The sequence below is a fragment of the Canis lupus genome, chromosome 10 (assembly GCF_003254725.2).
Source record: "Canis lupus dingo isolate Sandy chromosome 10, ASM325472v2, whole genome shotgun sequence".
In the NCBI taxonomy this organism is placed as follows: domain Eukaryota; kingdom Metazoa; phylum Chordata; class Mammalia; order Carnivora; family Canidae; genus Canis; species Canis lupus.
In genome coordinates this window covers 7,732,841-7,757,627 of record NC_064252.1, presented here as the reverse complement: position 1 = coordinate 7,757,627, position 24,787 = coordinate 7,732,841, and the positions used below count along the sequence as shown (strand labels likewise).

At 42.6% G+C, this 24,787-nt stretch overlaps 1 protein-coding gene across 6 annotated transcripts in view; it reads right to left on the bottom strand.

Moving 5' to 3' along the window:
* The window catches only part of TBC1D30 (TBC1 domain family member 30), an 84,391-nt gene that overhangs the window by 24,074 nt on the left and 35,530 nt on the right, over positions 1-24,787 (bottom strand). For 2 of the 6 annotated variants that reach the window (XM_025476711.3, XM_049115744.1), the window contains exons 1-6: positions 16,286-16,488; positions 12,526-12,587; positions 11,957-12,022; positions 10,247-10,372; positions 6,785-6,970; positions 1,636-1,804 (exon numbers count right to left, since the gene is read on the bottom strand). In XM_025476711.3, coding sequence (XP_025332496.1) covers positions 1,636-1,804; positions 6,785-6,970; positions 10,247-10,372; positions 11,957-12,022; positions 12,526-12,587; positions 16,286-16,442 — 766 coding nt within the window. In that variant the 5' untranslated portion in view covers positions 16,443-16,488. Of the gene's footprint in view, positions 1-1,635; positions 1,805-6,784; positions 6,971-10,246; positions 10,373-11,956; positions 12,023-12,525; positions 12,588-14,501; positions 14,645-16,285; positions 16,489-24,787 lie in introns of those variants that run through there. The other 4 variants (XM_025476715.3, XM_025476713.3, XM_025476716.3 and 1 more) reach the window with 4 other exon arrangements.

Genomic DNA, 24,787 nt, shown 5'->3' with positions numbered 1-24,787 from the left:
TGCCCTGATATTTCAGAAATCTTATCCTAGAACTTAATTAGGCTCTACCTATTGTGGAGTATTGAAAATTAAGGAGAATGTTCTCACCAAAAAAGGGAGAAAAAGAAAGGATTTTAGCCTCTTAAAAGCAGAATTCAATTTTCAAAACCTCGGAAAGCCTACTTCATTCAAATGCCGCTGATAAAAACATTGCTCATTAAGAGATTACTTGTCTGCTTCTTAAATTATGCACAGCTCTCAGACCACAGTGGAATTAAACTAGACATCAGTAACAGAAAGAGAGCTGGAAAATCCCAAAGTATGTGGAGACTAAGCAACATGAAATTTTAAAATATTTTGAAATAAACTATATATACAGCTCACACTGAGGTTTCCGAATTCACGGTAAACACGGAGCTCTCTCCTTCTTCCTATGATGGCATTAAGTATGTATTCTATGAAACATAAAAATGGAGATATTTAAACTGATCCTTCCTCCAAGTTTGTCAGGCTATGCATTTACCCATGGATAAGCAAAAAGAGATCTATTATTCTCCTGCACTCGTTCTCTCTTCTTACCCGAGAACAAAGGAGCATCTTTGCTCAGAGACTTACAATCTGTGGGCAGTGCTGATAGGCAAGTGCAGGACGTTTGGAGGAAAACATGGAGCCCAGGAAAGGATGTCTGACATGGGACAGGCAAGGCAGTCTATCTGGAAGCATTATGAAATCCACGCAGGTGCATAATTATACTCTGCAGCCAAATTACATGAGATTATTCAAATGGCTCAGAAGGAAATGCTGAGAGACTCCCAGGTGTCACTAGAATTTCCAGTGTACCATAATCACAGATTAGGTCCTCAAATCCTTTCATATTTTCCCAGATTGAAATGCATGGGTGGGGAGCTGGCAACCGTTTTACAAGAAACACAACAAACTTCTAATTATTCTTCCTGGGAAGTGCAGACAGTGGGTATAATCACAGCCGCTAGCTCGGCGCTTCGGCAAGCTGGGTGATGCCCAGCAGACAGCAGCGACTCAGAGCTGCTTGCAGAGCAGAGTCTCCAACCCCAACCTCAACCCAGTGCCTTCCCTCAGCATTCAGATTCTACCTGGGGGTCCCGGGAAGCCCTTCTCCAGAAAGAGCTGGCCCATTCACTGAAATACCCTTATGATGGATAGATAAAAGAAGCATTAAACATTTCAATCCAAAAAGACTTGATTTAGCGCCTAAAACTTAATGAAAATACATGTTCCTCTCTACGTAGCCTCCATGGTTCAGGTAAAACTACAGTCTGTGAAACTGTACTGGAATTCAGTTTTTAAAAACTCCTATGGATGGATGCCAGCATAGAGCAGTTTAACTAGATGGTAAGGCATGGACACCAGTGTTCTTCTAGAGGCAATATATCATTTTAGGTGTTGATCTGATACTAGTAAAGTATTAGGTTCTTGACTGACTTGGCCATTTGACCATGGCCCTATGATTTTTTTCAGCTGTTTCTGTTCTCTACCAATCTATTTCATTGTACCAAACGCTCACTAACAGAAATACCTGAAAACAAGTATTTCTGCTCAAGGTTTAGGCTCAGATGTACAGTGGAATCAAGGAAGTAAAATATTTTCAAAGGTATAATGGCACTGAGTCATCACTACCTCCACTTTCCTTGTTTGCAGTTCTCTGAAGAGTATCCAGGTGCTGAGATAATTCAGGGAGCTTCAGTCTCAAGAGATCTCTGAAGACCGCCATATCCACAGACAAAGCCCGGAGATTATTAACAAAATAGCTTTCAGGAAGTACCTTATCAATAAGGTAAATCATGATCTGAAGAAAAAGATAAAAAATAAGATTGCTTCCTAAAGACTGGGATCCCAACATGCCCTAAATAGAAGGGACATATTCAAAAATGCAGTTAGCCAAGCACACCATCCTTCAAAACATGTCAATATCAAATGTTCTGGATTTTCAAGGCTCATCTCCAGGCTGGGCAAGGAGCGAGTGGCATAATTATTAAAGTATTATTAAAGTAACTCAGACCCACAGGCCACTGCTTTCGAAAGTTTCTAGATAAGCCACTAGACCTGAGTTCACCCCATAAGTAGCTGTGCTTGCACAACCCTCAGCCTTACTCAGAAGTCATGGAGCACATGCTCCACCAGCGGCCAGCAGGAATCTCAATACTAGCTCCCTGATGTGAGCACAGTTTCACAACCTTTATATGAAAACCAAGAGCTGAACCATCATAAAACACCCCCAACTAAAGCCAGTCTAAAGATTCACTTAGCCTCAACCTGGTTATTAAAACTAAGAGTGGCTTTGGGTCCACTTTCCTCTCCCAGGAGAATACAACAAGGCTTTGTTTGAACAAATGGTACTTTGAAAATCTGGCTTTCTTTCATAAGATGGTCTCATAAATTCTTCAAATTACTATTTTCACTCTTACTTTTCTATTTGTGTTACCTTTGCAAAGATGTCAAGAACCACTAGAATGATCCAGCAAAACACAAGAGTTCTATATGTCAATCTCTGACCCTTTCCCTGTCAGCCTGTATACCCTGCTATGCTGTCCTCCCTAGAAGGCCACTCACTCCCCAGAGCACAGGGAACAAAATTAAGAATCAAGTCAGAGCCAGCCCCATAGGGTAGTCTCATAGTTTAATTTTCAATCTAACACAAAACTCTATACTCTAAGAAAATTATCTCCCAGACCAGACAAAGGCCCATTTCTCCCTCATCCCTGGCTTGCAATTTCTACTTTTTTAGGGTCAGAGTTTTGACTAAGTTGATAAGGGTTGTGCCATACTCTTGAGAAGGTCCCTCTGAGACCTTTAATACAAGAGCGGGCAGGTGGAGCTTAGCAATGAAGGGAGTATAGAATATTCCATCTGTGGAGGGAAGAAGGACCTAGAGAGATTGATGCCAGTTGATGGGGAGTGCAGATCTCCAGCAGAGCAGGGTGCCCTAGTGGGGACCTTGTACTTTATGAGTAAGGAGAAGAGGGATTTACAGGATGACACAGGCACAATTTAAAGGTAATAGTCTATTATTGCACTTTTTATCTAAGGATTTAATACTGAGAGAGATACTTAAGCTTCTCTGAAGAAATCATGATCTCCCAAAATTACACAAATTTTCAATTATCATAGTAATTCTTGTGACACAATGAAATTCTCTGTCCAAAGGCATCGCAAAGTCTGACAGGACATCAGAGACAGCTGGGTGGAATGTTAGGTATGTAACTCCACCCACTAATATATTTCAAAAGCCCCACATTAGATCTTAAAAAAAAAAAAAAAAAAAAAAAAAAGGATAAATAATGGCAATAGAGCAAAAACAGTCTCTTCAATAAATGGTGCTGGAACAAATGGATATCCACATGGCAAAAAATAAATCTAGACACAAACCTTATACCTTTCACAACAAATTGACTCAAAATCGATGGCAGACCTAAATGCAAAATGCAAAACTATAAATCTCTTAGGAGGTAGCATAGCCCAGAGCCCTTGGGTATGGTGATGATGACCTTTCAGGTACAACAGCAAGGACACGATCCATGAAAGAAATCATTGGCAAGCTAGATTTCTTTAAAATTAAAAACTTTGGTTTTGGGAAAGACAATGTCAAGAGAATAAGAGGACAAGCCACAGCCTGGGAGAAAATATTTGCGAAAGACATATCTGATTAAAGACTGTTATCCAAAATATACAAAGAACTCTTAAGACTCAAAATAATGACTAAAAATGAACCAAAAACTTTAAGAGATGCCTTGCCAAAGATGTATTCAGTGGCAAATAAGCATATGAAAAGATGCTTCACATCATCCATCATCAAAGCAACCCAAATTCAAACGAGGTAACACCGCACACCTATTAGAACCGTCAAAATCTGGAATGCTCACAGCACCAAATGCTGACAAGGATGTGGGGCAATAGGAATTCTTATACATTGCTGGAAGGAATGCAAAACTGGATAGTCACTTTGGAAGACAGATTGGCGGCTTCTTACAAAACTAAATATACTCTTATCATACGATCCGGCAATCACACCCATTGGTATTTACCCAAAGGAGCTGAAAACTCATGTCCACACAAAAACCTGCACACAGATGCTTACAGCAGCTATATTCATATTTGCCAAAACTTGGAAGCAACAGAGATGTCCTTCAACAGGTGAATGGATAAACAAACTATGAACATGCAGACAATGGAACATTATTCAGCACTAAAAATAAATGAGCCACCAAGCCATGAAAAGACATGAAGGAAGCTAAATGCATCTTATTAAGTGAAAGAAACCAATCTGAAAAGGCTACATATTGTATGATTCCAACTATATGACATTCTGGAAAAGGCAAGACTGTAGAGACAGTAAAAATATCAGTGGTTGCCAGGGGTAAGGGCAGGGAAGAGGAATAAGCAGAGCACAGGGGATTATTAGGGCAGTGAACACACTCTCTATGAATATTATAATGATGAATACATGGCATTAAACATTTGTCTAACCCACAGAACGTACAACACTAAGGGTGAATCGTAAACTATGCACTTTAGGTGATTACAACATGTCGATATAGGTTCATGGGCTGTAACAAATGTACCTCTGGTGGGGGATGTGTGGGGGCAGGGGGCATACGGAAAATCTCTGTATGTTCCTCTCAATTTTGCTATGAACCTCAAACTGCTCTAAAAAATTATGTATTTTTTAAAAAGTAAATAATGAAGGAGCTTCAAAGTTTTACGTAGTTAAAAAGTTACCAAGACAAAAACAGTAAGTGCTGAAAAGCATGCAAAATGGTTTACCTACTTCTCAAATAAACTATATATTTGCCTAATAATTAAAATTTGCAGAGGACAAAATAGCTGCTGAAAAACACTGATGTCCAATATTTTCCTTTGCCTCTGAAGTGACTCTTCATGAATCCAATCTTCCTCTGCATATTCAATGTCTAACCACAAGATTCTGAAATGATGATGATGTCATTTCATTTCATGGAGATAATTTTCTTAGAGGCAGAAATATAAATATTCAGTTCCTCAGCTTTATCTCATCCATATTTTGTGTGTGCAGTTTTAGTTTCTCAAGGAGTTTCTTTTATGATTTGATTGGCATGTATATCCCTTCGCCCAGACCTTTCTACTTCACCTCCTAGCCTGAATTATTTATTCCAACTCTTCAACAGAAGAGTTCTCATTTTATAGTCACAGAAATTACATCTGAAAAGAAAAAATCAACTAAAGCTGATAGACTGAGTAAATAAAAGGCTTAATAAAAAATGTTTTAAACTTATATATTTGATTTATCACTGGCTCTCCACTCCCCCACTTATTTGATGAACAAGTAGTCTCAGAGCTTTTTCCTTAAATACAGGGACAGAAAAAGTGAAAGGGTGAATACAGATTGAGATTAGGTCAGACTGGGTTTATAGTTAATTCCACCATGATGCATATACAACTAGGAAGAACATTTGTTTGTTTTTCCATAGGACATTAGTCAGTGACTGGGAATATCACTAAGGTATTGACCATAATCAAACACAAAACTGGGGTTGGGGAGGCTCTTGAATACAAAGACTAAGTATCCATCCCATCCATCACAAAGCATTGCAATCAATAGCAGTTTGAGGGTTCAGATAAGAATTAGCAATCCCATATTGCCCCAAGCTAATAAGGGAATAGCCATCCTGTGCATGTGTAATGCTTCATTTCTCATAAAGATTATTTCCGGTGACTAACAGACTCATATTCCAATTTATAAGCTTAAATTGCTTGTGAACCATCTCAAAATGTTTCTAGAATTTTTTTTACTAATAATAGTTGCAGGCATTGAAGGTTAAAAGATAATAAAAGATAATAAAGATAATAAAATTTGCTTCCATAACCTATCTCCATGCAAATACCTTCCATCATATATACTCACTCTCAGCCTAACCTCCTCCATAGCTTGCCCCATAGATGAAATGGTAAAGGAACCCAATAAGAAGATCCAACCAACCAGAATTACACATAACTTGTGTAGTAGGCAATTTCTAACATGACACCCCATGACCTCTGCCTCTTAGTAGTCATATCCTTATACAAGCCCTTCCCCTTGAATAAGAGCTGGACCTAGTGACTGGCTTCTAATGAATAGAATATGGCAAAAATGACAGAATACAACATCTGCAACTTAATCTCTCCTACCTTGCTCATTCCCTTTTACTCTCTTTCTCACTCTGAGGGATGCCAGTCACCTTGTTGTGAGATGGAGACATGGCAAAGGACTAAAAAAGGTCTCCAGCCAACAGGCAGCCAGGAACATAGGCCCTCAATCCAGCCGCTTGTGAGGGATTAAATGTTACCAACAACCACATGGACTTGGAAGTGAATGCTGTCCCCAACTGAGCCTTCAGATGAGGCTGCAGACACAGCCAACAGTTTGGATGCCACAACAATAGGACTTTGAGCCAGCTAAGTCACACCCAGATTCCTGACTCAAAGAAACTGTGAGGTAAATCATGTTTGCTACTTTAAGCAGCTAAATCGTGACACAGCTATGAAGAATAATTAATATGATTAGTATTCAGCTTGCTTTAAAAATGTGTTTTACAAGTGGGACAAAAAACATAATCATTCTTCTCACAACTGGCAGCTACATGAGTTGGTCACTTGACCTGGCTTTAATATGGAAGAAATGGTGATTATGGGTCATTACAAAAGTGTAGAAAACACCCTGGAAGGAGGTGGGACATCAGGGACGAGGAATTATAGTTCCAATACTTCACTCTCAGAAGAATTTCAATTGCCCTCTCCAGAGCCTCATACTCACTTTCAGTGCATCCCCTTCATTGCCTTCCACTACTTCCAGAATTAGAGCAGCCAAGATGTTAAAGCCTTGGCAGTACCCAACATTCTTGTTCCACCGGGCGTAGGCCAACAGGACCCGTTTTAACACAACCCTGTCCTGCTCAGCCTCCTGGCCACAGTAAGAACTGCAGCCCGTGCGGTGAAGATCCTGAAGAAGGCAAACAAAAGTTTTTAAAATGGTTCTTCATATTCTCTCCAAAAAAAAAATACCTTTAGTTATAACTTTGCCTCAGCATTAAATAGAATCAGATTATCAACCTGAATTGTAGTTTTTGAAAATGTTTATGGGGGCAGACCCGGTGGCACAGCAGTTTATCACCGCCTGCAGCATGGGGTGTGATCCTGGAGACCCGGGATCGAGTCCCACATCGGGCTTCCTGCATGGAGCCTGCTTCTCCCTCCGCCTGTGTCTCTGCCTCTCTCTTCGCTCTCTCTGAATGAATGAATAAATAAATCTTTAAAAACAAAAAATAAAAAATAAATAAAAATAAATAAAAATAGGGATCCCTGGGTGGCGCAGCGGTTTGGCGCCTGCCTTTGGCCCAGGGCGCGATCCCGGAGACCCGGGATCGAATCCCACATCGGGCTCCCGGTGCATGGAGCCTGCTTCTCCCTCTGCCTGTGTCTCTGCCTCTCTCTCTCTCTCTCTGTGACTATCATAAATAAATAAATAAAAATTTAAAAAAAAAAAGAAAAAAAAAAGAAAATAAATAAATAAATAAATAAATAAAAATAAAAATGTTTATGAGCCAAAGCAATTTTTTAAATTTTCTTTTTCTAATGTTTTCTATTTTGCTAAGATACATTCCCTCCCCCCCCCAGTTTTATTGAGATGTAGTTAACTAAAGGACATTTTCAAGAGGAATTTCGGACAGGCAAATTTTCTAACTTTATAATTTTGGGCAGCCCCAGTGGCACAGTGGTTTAGCGCCACCTGCAGCCCAGGGCGTGATCCTGGAGACCTGGGATCGAGTCCCACGTCAGGCTCCAGCATGGAGCCTGCTTCTCCCTCTGCCTGTGTCTGCCTCTCTCTCTCTCTCTCTCTCTCTCTTTCTCTGTCTCTCATGAATAAATAAAAATCTTAAAAGAAAAAAAAAGTTTTGTCCTACCTTTATAATTTTCTGCCAAAATTTAAAATGTTTCCAGAATTAATACCAAAGGGACACAGTATTAACAAAAATTACATTATAATTCCATACAAATTGACAGTTTCTTTTAATACTATGTCTCAGATAAAACAAAAGTCATTTCAACACATGACTACATTTCAACACATTTCAACACATGACTTCAACACATGATAGACGCTAACATTACTCCTTTCTCTGAAACACAATATAATATTTAGCTATCAAAACTCAAAATAATATGAAGGAGCAAAACTAAAATAGCAAAAAATGCAATCTGTACTACAGAGAGACAGAAAAATCATTCTGTTCAAGACAGAAGAATCTATCCAAACTGTTTTAAAATTTGTATAAAAAATACAGAAACATTTGTTGTGCTTTAATATTTAATTAGGGCAATACATGTAATTTAATAACTAAGCAGAGACTACAATTTTCAGGAGCTAATGTCATTTTACTGACACAGCATTCACTTCAATGAGGAAAATGAAAGATCCTCTTAATAACATGATTGTTATAAAATGTATATTACCTTAACTCACAATTTAAACAGAAAATATTTCAAACATGGACTACTTCATCACTGAGAAACACTCCTGAAATTCCAAATAAACAGTTGAAATATGGATAGTGCACAAGCCTTTAAAACATACAAAATAAATTTCCTAATTGTTTTTAACATGTGTCTGAAACAGACCAAGTTAGATCACAAAGTAGCTCCTTTCCATTAGTACTCCTCATAAAAAAAAAGTATCCTCAAATCTGTCAAAACCTTAGCCAAACTCTGGTGGCCAAAATTTATAGGAGACAATGTTCCTTTTAAAACCCCAGCTTAGGGATCCCTGGGTGGCGCAGCGGTTTGGCGCCTGCCTTTGGCCCAGGGCGTGATCCTGGATACCTGGGATCGAATCCCACGTCGGGCTCCCGGTGCATGGAGCCTGCTTCTCCCTCTGCCTATGTCTCTGCCTCTCTCTCTCTCTCTCTCTCTGTGACTATCATAAATAAATAAAAAAATTTAAAAAAAAAAAGCTTAGCCTTACGTTGTAATAAACTCATATAAAATCAAAAGCCAATCTTAAAAAAAAAAAAAAAGTGGGCACCTGAGTGGATCACCCAGTTAAGTGACTGACTCTTCGTGTCAGCTCCAGTCGTGACCTCAGAGTCATGGGATCGAGCCCTGAATCGAGCTAAGCACAGAGCCCACTTGGGACTCACTCTCCCTCTCCCTCTTCCCTTCTTCCCTGCTCTCTCTTCTTCTCCCTCAAATAAATAAACAAATCTTTAAAAAAATCAAATCAAATCAATTAAAACCCATGTGCTGGAAACTTATGTAAGAGAACAATAGTGGGACTGAATTGAATCAGCAACCTTGGCTGTTGGCAACAGGCCCTAATCAATTGTAATAATCCCAGTAGGCAAACCACAGCTGCCTCCACAGCTGGCTTGAACCCCTGACCATCTGGTTTTAAGTAGATTCATCAGTCAATCTATCTTCATAAATTGGCAGTTAAGAAATTATCAGAGACCCCAACAAGAACCCAATTATTCTAATATGATATATACTTAACTTTAAATTTCCCAATCTGTAACGTTTATGTAAAAATCTAGCTAAGGGCAGCCCCGGTGGCGCAGCGGTTTAGCGCCGCCTGCAGCCCAGGGTGTGATCCTGGAGATCCGGGATCGAGTCCCACATCAGGCTCCCTGCATGGTGCCTGCTTCTCCCTCTGCCTGTGTCTCTGCCTCTCTCTCTCTAGCTGTGTCTCTATGAGTAAATAAATAAAATCTTTAAAAAATATATTATTGAAAAAAAAAAAATCTAGCTAAGAGGGCAGCCCAGGTGGCGCAGCGGTTTAGCGCCGCATGCAGCCCAGGGCGTGATCCTGGAGACCCGGGATCGAGTCCCACGTCGGGCTCCCTGCATGGAGCCTGCTTCTCCCCCTAACTGTGTCTCTGCCTCTCTCTCTCTAGCTGTGTCTCTATGAATAAATAAATAAAATCTTTTAAAACAAAATCTAGCTAAGAGCAATGACCCATGCTAAAGAAAAAGAAATTTCAATCTCCTATCAAGTGAACAGGAGAAGATGAGTAGAAACATTTTCTTCTTACTGCCAACATATAAATTTATGAAAACAAGACATAGTCAAAGTTCCCATTAAGAGGCTGTTAACTAACAGAATAAGAAAGCAGGAAATATATGGACATTCAGACCATAAGCTTTGATCCTCTGTCCAGGGAACATCTGGCTCTTAGAAACCTCCTTCTAAGTCAGGACAACAGGCCAAACTCAGGGGCCTTACCTTGACTATTTGAATTCCCATTGAGTCATCATCAGGATTACTCCTTTCATTGAAAGTGAAGCGCATGGTTTTGTCCCAGTCAATAGCTATACTGTGCAAATAATGATCTGCCAAGGTCAACCAAACCTGAAATATTAATAAAAAATACCAAAGTAAAATATATAGTTTCACTTTTATTAAAAAATAATTATTGCATCTGATGAAAAATGAGAGCTGATCCTAGACCAAATATAGCCCACTATTCATTTCAACTTTCATTGACATGTTTGCTAATTGCACCACTTAAGGCCTTTCATTTATTCTTTCCATTAACATTTGTTGAGCTTCTACTATGCACCAAGCAATGATCCAGCCATTAGAAATCCTGTTAAGAAAACAAAAAAAATCTTCAACTCTTATTTGAGTTCACTGATTAGCTATATCATCTTCTGAGCTTGCTATAGTTGACTTTGAATTCTCTCCGTACTTGTACAAGAGCTACCTGGTCATTCATGGAGAATGGGTCTTCTTTCACCACGGAGTGGCCTGTGCCTTTAAATCATCCCTCAATCTCTCTCTCACAACACACAGGTGGGGCCCCATAATGACTAACTTTTTTTAAAAGAGTCACTGGGCATTTTTATTCTGTTGATTACTTTATCCTGAAAAGCTGTTTCTGTAAGATTTTTCATGTATATTTTGAAGAACTGCCAATGTTCAAACACAAGGGGCATGAAGACTAGGTTCATAAATGAATATACCAAGGAAGCACGTCAAGTTTTAGCATCTGAACATACTTCAGCAGGATTAACACTGATCAATATCTCCAGCCAGAATTTTATCCCAAGCATCAGAATCATATACCTTATATTCATAACAGGAATCCATGTCAACTCAGCCTTCAGAATAAATTGAGAATCTGATCCCTTTTCTCCATCTCCATCACTGCAACCCTGATCCACATCTTGCCTGAATTATCTCAAGTCTCCCATTGATCTCTCTGCTTCTGCCCTTGTCCCTCCTATTATTAAGCCGGAGAGGTCCATTTAAAATATAAGTGTTATCATGTTACTCCCCAGCTCAAAACTTACCAATGCTTCTCTCTCTTCCTATCTCAGACTGGGTAAAGGTCCTACTATGGCCCATAAGGTCTCCATGATCTGTCATCCCCCTCTCTCCATCACATTTACCTCTACTACTCTCTCTCCAATAGCTTTCCCCTGTGTTCACTGAGCCACCCTGACCTCTTGCTTTTGCTTGCATACCCCTGAGATGCCCTTACCTGAGGGTGTTTCCTCTGTTTGAGGTGCTCTTCCCCCAGGTAGCTGCCTCCTCCGGGCTCACTTCCACATCTAGGCCCTATTCAAATGTCACCTTGCTATTTAAAATTCCACCTCCTTACCTCCATTCCTCCACTCTGCTCTCATTTCTTTCTCTGCTTTATTTTTATGCATGGCACTTATCACCATCTCACATACTTTATATTGAATTCATTGTAAGCTCCATGAGGACAAAAACTTTGGTTTTATCCTCCCATTCCTGTATCCTCAGTACCTGGAACAGTACCTTGGCACAGAATACATAATCAATAAATGCTTATTAAATGAATAAATAATGAAAAGAGACGCTTTTGAATTACTAAATCTAGAATATTCTTTTGGACATTTCAGACATTTTAAAGAGGAACAGAATGCTGATCTTTTGTATTTTAGCCCTAGGAATCCTTCTCACCTTTCTCCTCCATTCCTTTGGTATGCCTGTTGATAGCCTGGCAACTGCCTTGAGAGCATCATACCACTAGGAACACAGAAGAAACATTGGCAAAGTTAGAATATTGACCTGGATAAGCACTTTCAAACCTTTTTCCCATTTCGACATCCAGAGAGTATGATAAAACTTGTACAGCACACGGAGGTAAACAGAGCTTCTTTCAGCCAGGCTCCAAGTCCTACGCACTCCCCACCTTAGGTACTCTTAACACACCTATGACCCATGTGCACACACAAGGGTTGGGGAGCTAGTTCAGAAACAAAAACATGTATTATGGATTCAAAATCATAGATATTCGGTTCTTATAATTTTTTCACAACTTGCACCATTAATAGAAAGTACAAAATTTTTCATTGCAGATATAAACCCAGGCCACTTGCAGGCTCATAATTTATCTGTAATTTTAAAAACTGACTCACCTAACATGTATCAAAGTACATGCTAATTTTCCTACTTTGAGGACGTATCTCAGTGTATCTTGTATATATACCCCCAAATGAGAGTATTTTCAAAACCAAAAATAAAGTTACCTGCTGAAAACCATTTTGACCTAAAGATGGCTCAAGAGTGAACTTCAACTTTGTGTCAACTCCTAGAAGAAAAATACATAACTGTTATTTTGGAAAAAAATAACAAGTTAGATCAAAAATAAAAATAAAAATTAACCTGATTCTACTGAGTCATAAAATTTTTAAAACATATTTTTATTAAATTTTAGTCCATTTTGTTAAATAGATTCTTTAAATAGAAAAATAGCCTATGGCCATTAGGATGGTGGCTTCCACAGTTGTCTGAAATAGTGTTAAAAAAAAAAATGACACCACAGGTTTGGAGTCACTCAGATCCCCACTCCACTTTGGTTCCTAGTGTCAAATTATTTAATTTGTCTCAGTCTCAAAAAAAATTTTTTTTGAGAGAAAGAGAACACATTCATGCATGTGTACATGGGAGGTGGGGGCAGAAAGAGAGGGAGAGAGAAAGAATCTTTTAAGATTTTATTTATTTATTCATGAGAAATAGAAATAGAAAGAGAGAGAGAGGGAGAGAGACGTAGAGACCCCGGCAGAGGAAGAAGCAGGCTCATGCAGGAAGCCCGACGTGGGACTCGATCCCAGGTCTCCAGGATCATGCCCTGGGCCAAAGGCGCCACTAAACCACTGAGCCACCCAGGCTGTCCCATGAGAAAGAATCTTAAGCAGGCTCCACACCTAGAGCAGTGTCCAGGCAGGGCCAGATCTCAGGACTGTGAGATCAAGACCTGAGCCGAAACCAAGAGTTGGTCTCTTAATTGACCGAGCCACCCAGGTGCCCCTCAATTCATCTTTAAAGTGTGGGTAATAATATCTTTCTCAGTAGATTGTTATTTATGAAACTTAGGAAGAGAGATATCTCCTTACAGAATTTGTTTTCTAAGACATGTGCATGGACTAAGTCTACGAAAGAAACTTCTGTGAAATGTTAAAAGTTATCAAAACAACATCACCACCTTCTCACTTGTGGAATAATCCACCTCAACAATCTTATTTGGAGATTTTCATGTATCTTAAAATTCTGTCATGATACACTTGCTCATTGGTGATAAAAACATTTGGTATTTTTAATCATAGACTACAAGCTAAAAATATAACTGATCTCTAATTCCAAGTTATCTATGACTTTAAATAAACTTCTTTGATTCCAATCCCAAATGTATGGGAGAAGAAAATAAATAGAATATATCAAGACAATGTGTTTATAATATACAAAGACTATATGCTATATTCATATTGAGCTTTTATTCAGAATTCCATGTTAGAAGTATGTGCTGTTGTTCTTGAAGTGAAATTAATGACAGTTTTTATTCCCATGTAAGTTTTATTTAGAATAATATAATCAAATCTGAAAAACTTATGTTTTTTCCTACAATTTCAAAATCAATTAAATCATATTTCAAGTCACTTTTTTTTCTTTCCCAATTCACTTTTAAAAAAAACTTATTACTTAAAAGTTCAAAGATCAAGATATACCAAACATTAATAGCATTCAGTTTTACAATTTATGATTGTCATTCATGACAATAGTTTTGCTTCTAAGATGTTGATTGCAGATTAGGCATACTGAAAGCCTCCCCACAACCTCCACTACTTAGGAGTTGGTATGGAGATAGAAACGATCTTCAGAATTTAAAATTACAATAATAAAGTAGATTTGTCCATATATATATATATATATATATATAGAGAGAGAGAGAGAGAGAGGGAGAGAGTGTGTGTGTGTGTGTGTGTGTGTGTGAATGTGTCAAGCTGGAAAGAGATGTATATGATTTGCCCAAGCCCACCACAGTACGCAGAATCCCTTCTTGGGAGTCCCGGGAGAGTACTGTGAATACAAGATTTCTAAAGTCAAGCTGTGGTACAGAACCCCAGGCATCCAATCAATGCCCTGATAGGTCTTTTCAAAGCTTCAGGCCACTAGCTTATTCTGCCTAAATAGATAAGATCTCCTTCTCCAAGGGTGTATCAAGTACCCCCGCAAATTCTCATCTGTCTGAGATGGTTTCAATGAAGTCCTGCTTCAGTGCACAGCAATGACACAAGGACCACAAGAGTGCCTCCAGCTGGAGCCAAGGATTCAGGGCACCAGGAGAAACACGCCTCGCTCTCCGGTTGCTGTCCAGATGCCCGGTGCTGAACGGAGGAGCAGATAGTCATGACTTCTGCTCTGTTGGAACAAGGGCAAGAGAACAAGTCCCGCGCTGACTTATTTCAACCGAAATAAGCTAAAAAGCTTATTAAAGCTTTTTTATTAAAGCTTAAGCTAAAAGCTCCGAACTCCCTGTATGTATGATCAAATACGCTCCCTCTGCTTTTTTTTTTTTTTTTTTTTAAGAACACCTGCTGGGCATCAGGTGCTGAAAACCGACTGGGGTTAGTCTAAACCACAACTATTTTCTCATGATCTAAAATGAGTCACAGGATTTAACTGGAATTGATCATTCACCACCTGCACGCGCTCACTGAAATCAGGTCATTTTCTCCCCTTTTCTTCTAAACTGAGTAAGGGAGGGGGAGAAGGTTTATGTTTCATCTGATAGCCAAGGGCTGTTCCGGATTCAGAAACACAAAACACTTTTAACGTAGGAAGGAGTTTCCTTTTTTCTTTTTTTTTTTTTCTTAAGGGTAAAGGAACGGTGAATAAATACTACAGTCTCTGCAATCAGACACTTCCTTGCGGAGAAGAAAAAACAAAACAAAGAAACCACCAGGCAGTCACGCGTTCCACCCTTTGGGGTTGCGCGCCTCGTCAGGTTCTCCCCAGCAGCCTGGGGATGAGCCGGTCCCCGATGGCGCAGGGAGGCAGGGGTCGGGGGTGGGGGGGCAGGCCTGGAACCCCCTGCGGGTGTCACCCTGGGGACCGGCGAGCGCTGAGCACCGGGGAGAAAACAGCCGGCTCCCTCTGCGGCCACGCCGTTGCCAGAAAGCTCTGTGCCCATCAGACCCCAGGGAGGGATGCCGGGCGGTGCAGCAGGCGCGGAGCTGCGCAGCCTAGAGGAGCCGGGACGCGGAAACCCCGCCGAGCAGCATAAAGGGCCCGGCCTAGCACGCACCGCGCGCCCCGGGCTCCGGCTACAAGAGAGGGGGTCTCCACTTGCAGGAGGGTTTCCTACCCACCCCCACGCGGGCCCGCGGACCAGACGCTCCGGGCGCTCCCGCCGCGCACACCCTCAGGGAAATGCACCCGGTGCTCCCTTCGCGGCCGCTGCCTTCCCCTCCAGCCCCGAGCATCCAACCGGCGCCTCCCTCCTCCTCCCACGCGGCTTCCTGCGAGCCCGGAGCACAGCGGCTGCGCGGCCTCGGGTGGCCCGGGGAGCCGCCGCCGCCCCCCAACCCCGGCCGGGCGAGCAGGGCCGAGCGCAGCCCCAGCCGGGCCGGGCCGGGGCCGGGCCGGGCCGGGGCCGGAGCCGGAGCCGGAGCCCGAGCGCGCACAGGCCGCGGGGTCGGGACCGGGAGCAGCGGGGCCTCCCGGCCTTGGGAGGTCGCTGCCCGCGCGCAGGCCTCGGTCCGCGCTCTTCCCTCCCAGGCCGACCCCGCCCGCCGGCGCGGAGCCCCGGTAGCCCGCACCCGGGAGGGGATGGAGAGGTGGGGGGGGGCGGGATGGAGGCGGGGTGGAGAGGGGGTGGAGGATGGAGAGGAGGTGGAGGGGCTGGAGAGGGAGTGCACGGGGGTGGACGGGGCGTGGAGGGGTAGGGGGGTGCGGCGCCGGGGCGCCCCGCCACTCTCCAGCGCCCCGTCGGCAGCCCCGGGTCCTCACCCGGCTCCAGGGTGCAGAGCAGCCGGGGCGCGGTCCGGGAAATGCAGCTGCGCTTTTTGAGCACATTGCTGAGGATGGTGCCCACGCCGCCGCCGCCCTGCCGCTTCAGGCATCTCCCTCCGCGCCTCAGGGAGCCGCTCAGCTTGTCCTGCCGCATCCGGGAGCGCCCCGGGCTCGGACGCGGCCGCGGGCCGCCTGGGGTCCCGCCGGCCTCGGCGAGTCGGCTCCGGCGAGGGGCGCGCGGGGCGCGGGGGGCGCGGGGAGCCGCGGGCGCCGCGGGAGGAGCGGAGCGCGGGGCGGCGGGCGGGCATCTGCAGTGCGGAGCCCGCGCGGCTGGGGCGGGGAAGGGGGCGGGGGCGGAGGCGGCGCGCCCGCCCCCAAGCCCCGCATCACTGCGCGCGGGCGGGGCAGCCTGGCGCCGCGGGGTTCCGAGCGCAGCCGGCTGAGCACCTGCGCCCCGGGCCGCCAGCAGCGGCGGCAGCAGCAGCAGGGGGCAGGTCCCTGTGCCTTCCCAGACCTGGGCCGGGCTGCGGGGGGCGCACAGCAACCCGGAGGGGCAAGTGCCCACCTCGCCCAGCAGCGCCGGAGAGGGCAGGTGCGGCCCGAGGCGGGGAGGCCGGCGCTCGGGGAAGCGCGAGCTTCACCCTCTCCGTGCCCGGCCCTTTCCTGGCGGCCCAGAGAGGCGTGTAAGGCATGGAAAACAAAAATACTGGTTGTTTCCCTTGGAAGGATAGGCTTCAACAAAAGAATCTATACAGGTGTTCACATATAAAAAGTGTTCTTTGTTTTTTTAAGGGCTTCCTAAAAAATAGAAAAATAAAAATTAAAAAAAAGGGGCGGGGGGGCTTGCTAGTCTCTCCAGCCGGAGACGTCGGTAGTGTAGAACTATTCACTATCATTAACTGTTCAAAACCGAACAACCAACAAAAAGTCATTCTTAAGCTAGGATATTAACTAATGGAATATGAATCATTAAAAAATGGACGAGGAAATAAGGAAGGAAGGGATATGGAAGGGAATACAGAGACATGTGTATTTGCTATGTTTGGAAAAGGAACACTACATGGGTAAGTGTTTACTGATACAAAAAGTATTTACATGAGAAGGAACCGTGTGGAAGAAAGAGACATGGAAAACTGAGGTTTTCTGGATGTTCCTTGTATACGGTTTGGACTCTGGAATAACATATTTTTAAAAAAATGAAAATGAGTGGAAATAAATGAACCTAACTGAAAAGCATGTTGATGGCACAAGAATACAGAAAAAAAAAAAAACTTGTAAGTTGCTTTAGAATACAGTATTATGACTGTACATCCATGGTGGTATATATTCCAAGGGCAAATAAAACTGCAAAGACACCTTAACTGTCAACAAGTAGCATTACTGTAATCTGTGATATTGATGCTGTTTTTTAATTCCTATGTACACTACAGAATAAAGGAAATAATTATGTTAATGTCAAAAGGAACCAAAATCTTTTCAGGGTGACAAAATATTTTTTAAGATTTTATTTATTTATTCATGAGAGACACAGAGAGAGAGAGTCAGAGACACAGGCAGAGGGAGAAGCAGGCACAGGGAGAAGCAGGCTCCATGCTGGGAGCCTGATGTGGGACTTGATCCCAGGACTCCAGGATCACGCCCTGGGCGGAAGGCAGGTGCTAAACTACTGAGCCACCCAGGGATCCCCAGAGTGACAAAATATAAGTATACAAAGAAATTAAGGTTTTTTTAAATCCTACAATATTTTTTAAATCCTACAATATTATATTTAAATTGGAAATATCAGTATAAACTCATCTCTTTTTTTATTTCAAAAATACATACACAGTTGATCCTTGAACAAGGAACAATGAGAGAGTTAGAGGTGCAAATCTTCTCCCTTCCCCTCCCATAGGAGAAAATCTGCAAATAAATTTTGACCTTCCAAAAACCTTACTAACAGCTTGCTATTCACCAGAACCCTTACCAATAACATAAACAGTCAATTACTGCATATTTGGATGGGGCACCTGGCTGGCTCAGTTGGGAGAGCATATGACTCTTGATCTCAGGGTTGTGAGTTCAAGCCCCATATTGTATGTGGATATTACTTAAAATTTTTTTAAAAAATCTTAAAAACCACATATTTGGCATGGTCTGTGTATTACATATGTATTCTTAGAATAAAGTAAGTTAGAGAAAAAAATCTTAAGCAAATCATACAGAAGAGAAAATGCATTTACAGTACTTCTCCAAAAAAATCTGCTTATAAAAGAAGCCATGCAGTCCATGTAGTTCAAACCCATGTTGTTCAAGGGTCAACCATATATCCACTAAGTAGGTTTAGAACTAAGGACAACTCAGCAGCAGTGAATACCCGCAGTGCCCAGGTTGTGGTCTCTAAAAAAGCATCCCCCACTAAAAAGAACCAGGGCTCCTTTGAAGTGTGACTGATTCTAGGTCTGAGCCAGCAAAAAGTACAAGATGAGCCTGAACCATTTTGATGAGCTAAGGAAGTGCTCCAAGACTAATGGGGTCATGTCAAAAGGACCTAAGAGCCACATGAATAGGCCACTGTTGGTCAAAGACGGAAATTTTTGAGCATCAAAAACAATGGCTGCTATTGATCGAAAGGTTTTGAGTATTTTTAAAAAGCATTCCTAATGATACTCTGAAAGAGCTGGAAAAGAAGTCATTCTTACGACTCTGGCATACTTATTGGGAATCAGTACATCCTGGGCCTTGTGAAGTAGCCCCAGAATTTGAGGACGATGTCAGAAATAATACAACTCTACGCATGAAGTATACATTTTATGTGTAAGAATCAGTTAAAATGAGATTGTTAATCTGTGAAAGTAAACCCGGCTCAGACGCAACATACAAGCTACTCAGGTATGCCAGCCCCACCAGAGGGAAAGTGCTTTGAAAAGGCAAGACCCTGCCTCATCCCTTGAGAAGATGAAGTCATTGTTTCACTCGGTCATGATTAACTGTTTGGTTTAGATTTCCCAACATTTTATACCCAGCTCGGGTACAAAAATGTATCCTTCATCAGCCTGATGATTTCATAGTTTCAGTACTTGTTCATTTCTTTAGCTTTCTCTTAATTTTAACAAGATGTCCATTGACTATTCCAGCCTGTTACTGCTGAGAACAATAACACAAAGAGAACTGATGTTTGGCTCTGGCCAATTTTTTAGAGGGCACCACAGGCCCCTGGGGGTGAAGATGGTGATTAACGGCCAGTGTCAAAGGAAGAGACCTGGAAGGAGACGGAAAATCCAAGAAAACAAGCTGGTATCTGCATGCACAATCTCGTCTTCCAGAGCTCTCATCTGCTCAAACCTTAGAGGGTTTTGTGTTCTCTTTCAACAAGAGAAGCTATTCACACTCCGTTTCCAGCACTGGGCCAGCAGGAAAGACTGCCTCAGCAGCCAAGAGGAGGAGCAATGAACTCTGCTCTAAGATACTGCCTCTGAAGTAGAAAGGACATGGAGCTCCCACAGCTGGTGGACATGTGCCACTCAGACCATCATCCCCCCTCCCTTTGGCTCAGACTCCATGCTCACCAAGCAAACAGTGAGTGTCATCTGACTTCCCCATAGATTTTGCTGCAAAGGAGAAAATGTACTGACCTGTTAGCACTGCAGTCAATACTCCTGAATTCACTCAACTCTCAGTGAGCTGAAAAAAAATCAAACTTCTGGACTGCCAAAACTGAATCTAGACCCTAGATTGCCAAGCCACCTAGATCTGTCATGGCTGACCAAAAGCCCTCTCCTTGAAGCTCTTCTTCAGTTGCAATACTTTTTTTTTGCTATCAGTCACAGGGGCTTGTTGATAAAAATTCCATTTCATCTCAGATTTATTCGAAGGAAAAACTGACTCTTAAAAAAAAAAAAAAAGTTTCTGGGCACCTGAGTGGCTCAGTCAGTTAAGTGTCTGACTCTTGATCTCCAGCCTAGGTCTTGATCTCTACTTGAAAGGAAGAAAGAAAAGAAAGGAGAAAAGAAAAGAAGAGAAGAGAAGAGAAGAGAAGAGAAGAGAAGAGAAGAGAAGAGAAGAGAAGAGAAGAGAAGAGAAGAGAAGAGAAAAGAAAAGAAAAGAAAAGAAAAGTTAAGTTTCCTTAAAAACTTCCCATTCTAGGGATCCCTGGGTGGCGCAGCAGTTTGGTGCCTGCCTTTGGCCCAGGGCGCGATCCTGGAGACCCGGGATAGAATCCGACATCAGGCTTCCGGTGCATGGAGCCTGCTTCTCCCTCTGCCTGTGTCTCTGCCTCTGCCTCTCTCTCTCTCTGTGACTATCATAAATAAATTAAAAAATTTAAAAAAAAATAAAAACTTCCCATTCTAAAGTACATGGAAATTGAAAACAGAAAAAAAAGGGGGGGGGGCTTGAAAGGTTCTACTATTATACCAATAAATAGCAAGGGAATTAAATAACATAATTCTGTTTACATTGGCGAGGAAAGCCAAGATTGCCAACTTTTATAGCAAACAGATAATTAAACAAGCACTAAAATACAATGGTCCAAACGCAGTCATGGCACAAGCCTAGTATTACACTTATTATGACTCATAGTTTCTTATTCATGTCTGGAATATTGTTTTCTAGAAGCAAGAGATGTCACCTGAAGTCAACTTGCAGTGGAAACAATGCCAGCATAGACTTTGCTTGAAGCTCTCAGGTGGTAATATTTCCAGCCAAGGCCAACTGCACATGCCTCTTTTCTAATCGAGTGATCTTTATGAAACATATAAAATCAGTGAATTCACATTTGGGCACATCGTATCTTGGCACAGTCTGGAGAAATTACAATTTAAGCTGAATTTGGGGAAAGGAAGGCTCACACTGGCTGAGAATCTTACTTGGATTGCCAAAGGAACAGCCTGCATGCCTCACACGGTCGGATCCCCGTGGGACATCCCCAGAGATGGAAGTTCCCAGGCTGACCCAAGAAGTAGGAGTCGTTTGGCTACCTCTACACCTCAGGCCTATGAGCTGGGAGTGAGGCTTCCTTGAGAGCAAACTATTCCTTTAATGGGAGAAGGACGAAAAGGTCAGAAGGAACAAAAAGCCCCACTTCGGGAATAAAAGCTCTGTCCCAAGGGGCTTCCAGACAGAAATCAGGTCTGTGACTTCTGTGGTTTCCTAACACTGCTATTTTTGTTTAACAGTAAAATCTTAAAATAAAAAGGGGCTACGTGCTTATCTTCAGGGACTGAACAGAACAAGGAGTGACAATTACCAAGAGAAAAAGCCCTGGGAGCCTGCTTTGAGGAGAGAGAAGAACCACAGGGAGCTGGCTTGCTCAGGGGGGAAATGGCCCTGGAACTCATCCTGAATGCTGGCAGGTGTTCAGGAGCGTACAAGTCTCTGAGGGTCAGTAGAGATCTTACCAGAGAGCAGGTCTAGTGTGTCTCCCACTGCGCAGACCTGGGGGTGGGGGTATATCTTTGCAACCCCGCTAATGAGAAAGGTAAGGGTCTGGTGGCCTCAAGCCACTCTTCTCTCCCCACAACTTTTGGAGGCCTGTGAGCAAATCCTGAATAGTAAAAATAACATCTCCCCTAAAGGGACAGTAACTGTGGCCAGAGCTCTAGGAAGCTGATACTCTGCTCAGACTTACCTAAAAGTACGGCCTTAATAAGTAGTTCCCGCTGCCCATTATCCAGGACGAGAAGCCCACACACTATGAGCTCATGGTGATGGGCTTAATAATCATTTTCCCCTCGTGAAAGAGGCACAGAGGCAGGGCAGCAGGAAGATACTGAGGGGGAAGAAAAACCTGACAATTATCTGACACGTCACCTTACATACTGGGAACATTTTATTTTCTCTTTTGTATGATTTTCTCCCTTTAGTCATAAAAACTGATTTCTCTATTTAAATACAGGCATCCTGGGGCGCCTGGGGGGCTCAGTCAGTTAGGCATCTGCCTTCAGCTCAGGTCATGATCCCAGGGTCCTGGGATTGAGCCCCACATCAGGCTCCCTGCTCAATGGAGAGTCTGCTTCTCCCTCTGCCTCTGTCCCTCCTCCTGCTCATGCTTTCTCTGTCTCTCTGTCTCTCTGTCTCTCTCTCTCAAATAAATATGAATAAATAAATACAGGCATCCTTGAAGACCATTGGGGTAGCTTTTGTATTTTGTTTACTTTAGACAAAGGATTCCACCAAACACAAAACAGAAAGCTTCTAAATCCCAATACCAAGTCAACTCAGCACTGCCTCCTACCCCATGAGAGTCCCTGTCGATGCTTTCCCAGGACCATTCCTTTTAATTGGATATTTTCAAGAACAAAACCACTCCTAACATTTCCCCCCGTCCTGAACACATTCAAATATCTTGAATGAAGTATTTTCAGAATAACCAGTTTTATCTACAGATCAGAAATTTTTAAATTAAAAACTGATATAATAATTTAATTCACAAGGAGAGTAGGAAGTCCCATTTCAGGTTACCAGACTGGAAATGTACTTAAAATCCTACAGCCAGGCAGGTCCACATAACCTCAGATACACAGCTAACCCCAAGTTTTAGAAATCCTCCTATTATTCCTCTTGGCCTATTATTTTCTGTGAAGTGATTTCTTGCCTCAAAATAATTGATACTTACTTAATACTACTTAAGGTAGGTTTACTTCACCATATAAAGACCTTATATTTCTTTTGTTCATTTATTTTTTTAAAGATTTTATTTATTCATTTATGAGAGAGACACAGAGAGAGGCAGAGACACGGGCAGAGGGAGAAGCAGGCTCCATGCAGGGAGCCTGATGCGGGACTCGATCCCAGGACTCCGGGATTATGCTCTGGGCCGAAGGCGGTGCTAAACCGCTGAGCCACCCAGGCTGCCCTCTTTTGTTCATTTATTCACTCATGAAATAAACATTTATTTGTCAACTGCTTTTGGAAAGGCATTGTGCTATGGTCTGTGGGAAATAAAAGTATGAATTTAGTACATTCCCTAACCTCAAGGAACTTACAGTTTACTGAAGGAGAGACAAAGTGAGTAGGCATGGAGTCTGCTTGGGATTCTCTCTCTCCCTCTGCCCCTCCCCTGCATTCTCTCTCTCTCTCTCTCTCTCTCTCTCTCTCATAAAATATTCTGTATTTATTTAAGATTTTATTTATTTGACACAGAGAGCCCAAGCAGGGGAAGTGGCAGGCAGAGGGAGAGGGAGAAGCAGGCTCCCCACTGAGTAGGGAGCCCAACGTGGGAGGACCCCCGGGGATCATGACCTGAGCCGAAGGCAGATGCTTAACCGACTGAGCCACCCAGGTGCCCCACTCTGTGAGTATTTAAACTACTATGTGAGTACTTGGAGGGATAGCATGATCTTTACCTCTTCCAGGACTTTATTTCATTGAGCTATTACGTTTCAAGAAGCCAAGGACAAAGTTCATCTCTGCTCTTACAATTGTGGTATTTGGCTCTCTGTCTCTCCATCAAGGTGGACACAAAGACTTAGACCATTACTTTAGAAGATGAAATCATTGTTCAACCTAGTCATGACTAACTACTTAGCTTAGCCTTCCCAACCTTTAGTGCCAAACCAGCCTAAGATTCCTTTGGCCCAGTCAAGGGATATGAAAGGAGAGGGTTTCTGCTACCTCTTGATGCAAATTAATGTAGCTTAGAAATATATGTTCATAGAGAAGGGAAGGGTCATGACTTTCAAAAGAATGCACTAAATTTTGATGGCGAGAAGAGAGAAGTAGCAGAAGGAGAGATGAGAATGGCATTAAGTTTGGCTTGGCTGGCCTGGGAGCCTCAGATCACTCAGAGAGAAGCAGCAGAAAGCGCACACTAGGGATTTACCCCAAAGATACAGATGCAATGAAACGCCAGGACACCTGCACCCCGATGTTTATAGCAGCAATGTCCACAATAGCCAAACTGTGGAAGGAGCCTCGGCGTCCATCGAAAGATGATGGATAAAGAAGATGTGGTTTATGTATACAATGGAATATTCCTCAGCCATTAGAAACGACAAATACCCACCATTTGCTTCAATGTGGATGGACCTGGAGGGTATTATGTTGAGTGAAGTAAGTCAATCGGAGAAGGACAAACATTATATGGTCTCATTCATTTGGGGAATATAAAAATTAGTGAAAGGGAATAAAGGGGAAAGGAGAGAAAATGAGTAGGAAAAATCAGAGAGGGTGACAAAACATGAGAGACTCCTAACTCTGGGAAAAGAACTAGGAGTGGTGGGAGGGGTGGTGGGTGGGAGGTGGGGGTGACTGGGTGACGGGCACTGAGGGGGGCATTTGGCGGATGAGCACTGCATGTTATGCTATATGTTGTAAAATTGAACTCCAATAAAAAAATTAATAAATTTTTTTAAAAAGACATGGAAAAAAATTCTACTGCCCAGACTCACTAGCTCAATGTCCTTGGGCAAGTTTCTTAATTTCTGGGTTTCAGTTTCCTCACCCTTATGATCAATGATACTTATTTGTATCCTTGTGAAAATGAAATGGCATAACAAGTCAAGAATCCAGAAATTTAAG